At 58.8% G+C, this 7,427-nt stretch overlaps 2 protein-coding genes across 2 annotated transcripts in view; both read left to right on the top strand.

Moving 5' to 3' along the window:
- The window catches only part of Mrpl12 (mitochondrial ribosomal protein L12), a 2,867-nt gene extending 323 nt beyond the window's left edge, over positions 1 to 2,544 (top strand). Inside the window, exons 2-5 of the mRNA XM_013033109.1 lie at positions 275 to 461; positions 591 to 674; positions 1,888 to 2,025; positions 2,146 to 2,544. Coding sequence (XP_012888563.1) covers positions 275 to 461; positions 591 to 674; positions 1,888 to 2,025; positions 2,146 to 2,262 — 526 coding nt within the window. The 3' untranslated portion in view covers positions 2,263 to 2,544. The remainder of the gene's footprint in view (positions 1 to 274; positions 462 to 590; positions 675 to 1,887; positions 2,026 to 2,145) is intronic.
- Positions 2,545 to 5,967: 3,423 nt separating this feature from the next.
- Slc25a10 (solute carrier family 25 (mitochondrial carrier; dicarboxylate transporter), member 10) overlaps positions 5,968 to 7,427 on the top strand; it is an 11,708-nt gene continuing 10,248 nt past the window's right edge. The window contains exons 1-2 of the mRNA XM_013033101.1: positions 5,968 to 6,062; positions 6,172 to 6,373. Of these exons, the coding sequence (XP_012888555.1) occupies positions 5,968 to 6,062; positions 6,172 to 6,373 (297 nt within the window). The remainder of the gene's footprint in view (positions 6,063 to 6,171; positions 6,374 to 7,427) is intronic.

Here is a 7,427-nt window from a genome sequence, read left to right as displayed (position 1 = left end):
GACCTTGGCGCCCGGTCCCCTCGGCCTCTGCTTCCGTCCGTGCGCGCCGGGGCGCGGCCCGTGGCCCCCGCTTTTCGGGGCCCCGGGCAGGTGAATGCACCCGCCGTGCTAACGTAACTCAGGCAGGGCGAAGCCTCGCTTCTCGCGGGTTCCCGAGGCTCCTCGAAGCACGGCCCCGCCTGGGCCGCGCGCCGTGGCCCCGGAGGTGGGGGGCCTGGTCTGCGCCCCCAGGTCCGCCCCGGGGTGACGGCTGTTTCCGCGGGCCGGGGGCTAGACAACAGGTGCCCTGTGTGTGCGCCGCGCGGCAGATGAGGAGCAGCAGCCACCGACGGGGGGAGGCCCTCGCCGGGGCGCCCCTGGACAACGCCCCCAAGGAGTACCCGCCCAAGATCCAGCAGCTGGTGCAGGACATCGCCAGCCTCACGCTCCTGGAGATCTCAGACCTCAACGAGCTCCTGAAGGTAGCGGGAAAGCCTCACAGACCACAGATGGGGGCCCGCGTGTTTCCGAAAAATAGATAAAACGCTTGCCCGGAGGCCAGGGCCGGCCCGGCCTGTTGCTCCATTCTCTGCTGTTTCTCTGTTCCACAGAAAACGTTGAAGATCCAGGATGTGGGGCTCGTGCCAATGGGCGGCATGATGCCCGGTGCTGTCCCTGCCGCAGCAGCCCCTGAGGTGAGCCTGGCTGGGGGCCTGAGCAGCTCCAGGTGCTTCTTGGTTACCTACCCCCCCCCCCGGGTCCTCCCTGCCCAGGATCCCAGGCCACCACCTGCTTGCCCTCAATGTTCAGTGCTTGGCAGGACAGTGGTTTGAAAGGCTGGGTAGGTTTGAGCCACGGTGAGATTCCAGTGTGTGCCATAGTCTATATTGGAATCTCTGAGAAAGAAGAGGGTTCTGTTAATAACCAGAAGTGGGCCCCAACCTGCTTACCCCCACTGGGCCACACAACATGATGGCATTGGGGCTTTAGGAACCACACACCCATCTGTCCTGTTGTCCTTGCTTGCTAAGGTTGGAGGGTAAAGCCATTTTCATTTGTTAGTGACAGACTTGCACTTGGGTGAGGACTGCTGTGGTACTGTATTTCCCCAGTATTTGGTTGGGTGGTGTTTTTCTTCTCCTGTAAGTTGCAGTTCTTTTTCTTCTTCTTCTTCTTTTTTGGCTAGTCCTGTGGCTTGAACTCAGGGCAGGGCTTGGGCACTGTCCCTGAGCTTCTCTGTGCTCAAGGCTAGCTCTCTACCACTTGAGACACAGCACCACTTCTTGCTTTATTTATGTGGTATTGAGGAATCAAATCCAGGGCTTCATACGTGCTAGGCAAGTGCTCTACCAGTAAGTCACATTCCCAGCCCCTAGTTACAGTTCTTAAGGATGAGGGAGGTCAAGTGTCATGTCAGGAAATCAGAAGCGTGAGGCTCAAGTCATAGCATTTCCCTGTGGCGACATGGAAATGTTTCTGGTGAAGCAGTCAGGTTGACACTGACAGACACACAAGGGAACAAACTGGCTGCTAATAAGATGACCCATGAAAGCCAGCCGCCGGTGCCTCACGCCTGTCATCCTAGCTACTCAGGAGGCTGAGATCTGAGGATCACGGTTCAAAGCCAGCCCAGGCAGGAAAGTCCCTGAGACTCTTATCTCCAGTGAACTAAAACAGGAAGTAGTGTTATGGCTCAAGCGGTACAGCACTCACCTTGAACTAAAGAGCTGAGGGACAATGCCCAGCCCAGAGTTCAAGCCCCAGGACTGACAAAAAAAAAGAAAAAGATGGCCCATGAGGACTGGAAGCCAGAAGTGTGCCTGGCCCTCACCTGCACACTGTTGGCAACCCCACACCAGGCGTGTCAGCTTTACCCCATCTTCTCACCTTGTTTTTCTGCTCCTCAAGGCAGCAGAGGAAGAAGTCCTTCCCACGCAGAAAGAACGGACACATTTTACCGTCCGCCTGACAGAAGCAAAGCCTGTGGACAAAGTGAAACTGATCAAGGAGATCAAGAACTACATCCAGGGCATAAACCTCGTGCAGGTGCGACCCCTGTGCCTTGGAGATGGGTCCCTCGACCGTCCCCGGGGGCTGAGCCTTTCTAGGTAGGCTTGCTCGTGGCAGCCCAGAGCCCCCAAGTTCTGATTTTGTTGTCTTTGACAGGCCAAGAAACTGGTAGAGTCCCTGCCCCAGGAAATCAAAGCTAATGTCGCCAAAGCTGAGGCTGAGAAGATCAAGGCAGCCCTGGAAGCCGTGGGGGGCACGGTGGTTCTGGAGTAGCCCCACTCTGAGGACTTGTGGACTGGGGTCCCATGACCCACCTGAGGCCCCTCCCTCCCCTGCCCTGCCCCCAGCACCGAGCTCCTGGGGAAGCCTAGGGGACAGAGCTGCTGGTGGAAGCTCTCAGCCAGTGCTGGCGGGGTGGAGGGGTGGACATGTCTCCCGTGGCTGGGGGAGGGGCCGCCCCTGCCCGTGTAAGGAGCACAGAGCGGACCCGGGACTTGCCGAGCTGACGTGGCCTCCTGTGGCTGCTGAAAAAATACACGGTTCGGGATGTTTGAAGCAGTGTGCCCGGCATGGTGGTGTGAAGGGCCAGCTGGGTTAGTCGCCATGACCTTGCCAGGCGGCTCATGCCACCCCACCCAGGTGGGCTTTGGAGGGTCTGCCGAGTATCAGTGCCCCTGTGTGGGGTCTTGCCCACTGCGGCCCCACCACCGGTGGTGTCTGGTCAGGCCTCTCAGGCCCAGGGCTGGAGTACGGCCTCGGGATTGGATGCGCAGTTCCTGTGTTTAGGTGCTGGCAGTTTTAGCCCACAGTGTACACCTCGGCTCAGGTGAAGGGGATCTGAGCTGCTGACGGCAGCTGGCAGACGGTAGGAGGGGAGGCCCCGCCTACAGCCTGAGGGGCACCTGACGTGACCCAGAACCTAGGCAGGTGGGGGGAGGGCTTGTATGGGGCACCTGACCATGACCTTGGGGTGCTCGCAAGCAGCAGCCTCAGCCGAGCCTGGAGCGAGCTGGGGGCGGGCCTGCTCAGCCCCGTGTTCCTGCCAAAGATCCTCTGTGGTCCTTTGTATGCCATGGGGACCAAGGAGGCTCTGTGTGGGAGCTTGGGTGGACGGGCAGGCTGCTGCTGGGCCATGGCTCCACAGCCTCCCCACACACCTCTGCTCTCCCTGTGGGCGCCTCCCGTCTCCTCTGCCCCCCTGTAGTCCCAGGGTCCCAACGCTGCCAAGGCTGGGAAAGGGGCCTTCCCTGCCCTCCTCTCCTCACTCGGGAGAGCCGGCGGTGGGACTGGCCTGAGCCCTGACCACGTCTGCCCGGTGTTCTCTCCACACTCCTGAGACACTTGAAGGCAGGTCCCAAGCCCCTGGCCTAAGCGGCTGTGGGGAGGGGGAGCTTAGTGGGGCACTGCCTTGGCCTGGTGCAGATCTGACACGACAGACAAAAGCTAGGCTTCTGAGCTCACTCCTGTCAGCCACTAGGGGCTGAGCAGGAGTTGGAGACCCTCGTGGACAGGAACATGGGCGGCAAAGGGTAGGGGCTCCATCCCCAGGGGGAGGCTGGGAGGGAGGCAACACAGGAGATCCCCACAGCGGCCAGCCCAGACAGGAAGCAAGACAAAAATCAGTGAAACTCAGGAGGTTGAGATCTGAGGATCCAGGTTCGAAGCCAACCCAGGCAGGAAAGACCATGAGACTCTTACCGCCAATAAACCATGAGAAAACCAGAAGTGGCGCTGTGGCTCAAGTGGTAGAGCGCTCACCTTGGGCTGAAGAGCTGAGGGACAGCACCCAGGCCCAGAGTTCAAGTCCCACAACCAACAAAGAAAAAACAAAAAATGGTGAAGACCGGCTGGAGGCTTGGGGGCCCCTTCTCAAGAGCGCTCGTAGATGCGCCATGACCAGCCTTGGCAAAGGGTGGTCAGGTCCCTGGGGCACTGTGGACTTGACCTTGTGAGCCTGGCTGCTGGAGGCCAGTCTGTCAGTCACCCCAGTGCTGCCTCAAAGCCAGGCGGCCCTTGAGTGGCCCTGTCATGAGCGGAAGAGGTCGTGCATGATCAGGTTGACGAGGCTAGGCCAGGAGGTAGTAAAGCCAACCTGGCCTGCCTGCAGCCACCCATGCCTGGGGACTGTGAGGTGAAGTGAGCCTGTGCAGCTGGCTGGAGTCACCCACCTCACCCGGGATCCCAGCCGCTCCCCTGGGCTGTGTGGGAACGGAGGCTGGGACTGCAGCTCCACCATTAGAGCCCACCAGTTTTTTTTTTTTTGTCCGTCCTGGGGCATGAACTTGGCCTGCCTACTGCCCCCAAGTTTTCTCACTCAAGGCCAGCACTCTAGTGATTGGAGCCACAGCGCCATTTCCGGTTTTCTAGAGGTTCATTGGACATACAAGTGTCCTGGAGTTGGGCATCAGTGGCTCATACCTGTAATCCTAACTAGTCAGGAGACTACAGTTCAATACCAGCCCAGGTAATCTGACAGACTTTCCTGTCTGGGCTGGCTTTAAATCACAGTCCTTAGATAGAGAAAAGCTAGGATTACAGGAGTGAGCTACCAGCATCTGGCCCTTCCTTTTCTGGCTTTTTACTGGTTACTTAGAGGTGAGTCTTTTTTTTTCTTTTTTTTGGGGTCCGGTCGTGGGGCCTGAACTCTGGGCCTGGGCGCTGTCCCTCAGCTCTTCAGCTCAAGGCTAGTGCTCTACCACTTGAGCCACAGTGCCACTTTTGGCTTTTTTCTTTTTGCTTATGTGGTGCTAAGGAATCGAACCCAGGGCCTCATGCACGCAAGGCAAGCACTCTACCACTGAGCCATCTTCCCAGCCCTTGGAGGTGAGTCTTAACAGACTTTCTGGACTTTTATGCCTTGGCTAGTCACCAATGCCTTTATTACTACATTCAGGTTAGCTTTGAAGTCTTTCCAATCTGACTCAGCCTCCTCAGGGCTGGGATTACAGTTATATACCACTTCCTCCAGCTGCCTCCCTGGGGATCTTAATGGGTTCCCTGGACTGGGATTTGAAAAATGTTTTCTTAGAAGCTCAGTGGTAGAATGCTCGCCTAGCATGCATGAAGCCCTGGGTTCAATACATCAGTACCACATGCACAGAAAAAGCCAGAAGTAGTGCTGTGGCTCAAGTGGTAGAGTGCTAGCCTTGAGCAAAAGAAGCTCAAGGACGGGCTGGGATGTAGCTCAGTGGCAAAGCACTTGCCTAGCAAGTGCAACATCCTGGGTTCGATCCCCAGTGCCAAAAAAGAAAAGACAAAAAAAAAGAAGCTCAAGGACAGCGCCCAGGCCCTGAGTTCAAGCTCCAGGATGGCCAACAACAACAAAACAGCTTCTGTCTTGACACATTTCCTGCTTCACACATTTCCCCCCATCTCTTCTTGCCACATTTCCATCTTAAAATCCCTTCAAACTGGGTCTGAGGATATCCAGCTGTAATCCCTGAGAAGGCTGGGCTACAGCAAGACCTCCCCCCACACAAACCTTGCTTAGGGCTGGCAATTGTTTTGCACGTGTTTCCCACCAGGTGTGTGTTGGCAGCCCTGACCCGTGGCAGGGTGACGTAGCTCCTGTACCCTCACATCCCACCCTGAGCTGGCCTCTACTCTGGCTGTCACAGATTTTGGAACACTGGCTGTTGAGGTCCAGCCTCCTCTGAGGTTTCTGTCATTCTTGCTTTGATAACATTGTGATCAATCTGATTTAGTTTGTACCAAATCACAGATGGGGAGAGCCTGTGTCACTGGAACAGGGATGGAGCCTTTCTATGCTTGGCAGTTTCTGTAACTGGCTCTTTGCTAGGGCCACACATCCCACATCCTCTTAACTCTCATGTTTTAAATGTATTCTCCTGACAGTCTGCTGAGTCCCAGGCCTTGTCTGGTGTGGTAATTTTCCAGCCCTTCCCTCTGGCCTCCTGACTGTAGCCCTCTCCTACTCTGCCTAGCCTTGATACCCAACCAGACCAGGGTCCAGGGGACATGTCTGGCAAAGATGCCAACCCCAGCCACCTGTTCACCTCCTTGATCTACTCACTGGCTGACCTCAGGGTCAGAGGCCACGGGTTTGACCCAAAGTACTAGAACACAACTACAAGGGACTGTGTCATCTGTCCACACACTAGTTGGAGAGTTGCTGGGTGTCAGAGGCACGTCTGAGAGCATGGTGCTTGGGGTGCCCCTCAGATGTGGGGGCGCACCGGGAATTGCTTTTCTAACGGAAGCCAAACAAATGGCCAAGGCCGCCAGCAGCCTGGAGGGGTTACTCTCAGTCAGCCAGGGCAGCCTGAGTGTGGGGGCTGCTTCTCTGGCGCAGACCCCCAGCGAGGAGGCCGGAGGCCGCGGCCCTCACCCGCCCCGGCCTCCTCCAGGGCGGACGCGTCACACTGTGTGCACTCGGGCACCTGTGTGTGTGTGTGTGCGCACTCGGGCACCTGCGTGTGTGTGCGCACTCGGGCACCTGTGTGTGTGCACGTGGGCACCTGCGTGTGTGTGTGCGCACTCGGGCACCTGCGTGTGTGCACTCGGGCACCTGCGTGTGTGTGCACGTGGGTACCTGCGTGTGTGTGCACGTGGGCACCTGCGTGTGTGCGCACTCAGGCACCTGTGTGTGTGCACGTGGGCACCTGCGTGTGTGTGCGCGCACTCGGGCACCTGCGTGTGTGCACTCGGGCACCTGCGTGTGTGTGCACGTGGGCACCTGCGTGTGTGCGCACTCGGGCACCTGTGTGTGTGCACGTGGGCACCTGCGTGTGTGTGTGCGCACTCGGGCACCTGCGTGTGTGCACGTGGGCACCTGCGTGTGTGTGCACTCGGGCACCTGCGTGTGTGTGCACTCGGGCACCTGCGTGTGCACACTCGGGCACCTGCGTGTGTGTGTGCGCACTCGGGCACCTGCGTGTGTGCACGTGGACACTTGCGTGTGTGTGTGCGCACTCAGGCACCTGCGTGTGTGTGCACGTGGACACCTGCGTGTGTATGTGCACGTGGACACTTGCGTGTGTGTGTGCACACTCGGGCACCTGCGTGTGTGTGTGCGCACTCGGGCACCTGCGTGTGTGCACGTGGGCACTTGCGTGTGTGTGCACGTGGGCACCTGCGTGTGTATGTGCACGTGGGCATCTGCGTGTGTGTGTGCACACTCGGGCACCTGCGTGTTGTGTTCACATCTGTGCGTATGTGCGTGGGCATGCGTGTGCGTGTGGGCACCTGCGCGCGCGTGTGTGTGTGTATGACGAGGGGGGCGGGGGCTGGCTAGAGCCTCTGGTGTGCCCCGGGTTGGGGGCCGCCCTCCTGAGCTTCCTGGCAGCGCCGCGTCCGGCTCGGGGGCTAGCTGGACATCAGTCTCACAGACTCCTGCCCGCGGGGTCCGAGCGGACGCCGTCGGATCGCGGCCTGCGGGCAGCGGGGCGGGCGGCCCGGCCCACGGTCGCTGCCAGCCG

Source organism: Dipodomys ordii, unplaced genomic scaffold (assembly GCF_000151885.1).
Source record: "Dipodomys ordii isolate 6190 unplaced genomic scaffold, Dord_2.0 Scaffold163, whole genome shotgun sequence".
In the NCBI taxonomy this organism is placed as follows: Eukaryota; Metazoa; Chordata; class Mammalia; order Rodentia; family Heteromyidae; genus Dipodomys; species Dipodomys ordii.
This window is presented reverse-complemented; position numbering and strand designations above follow the sequence as displayed.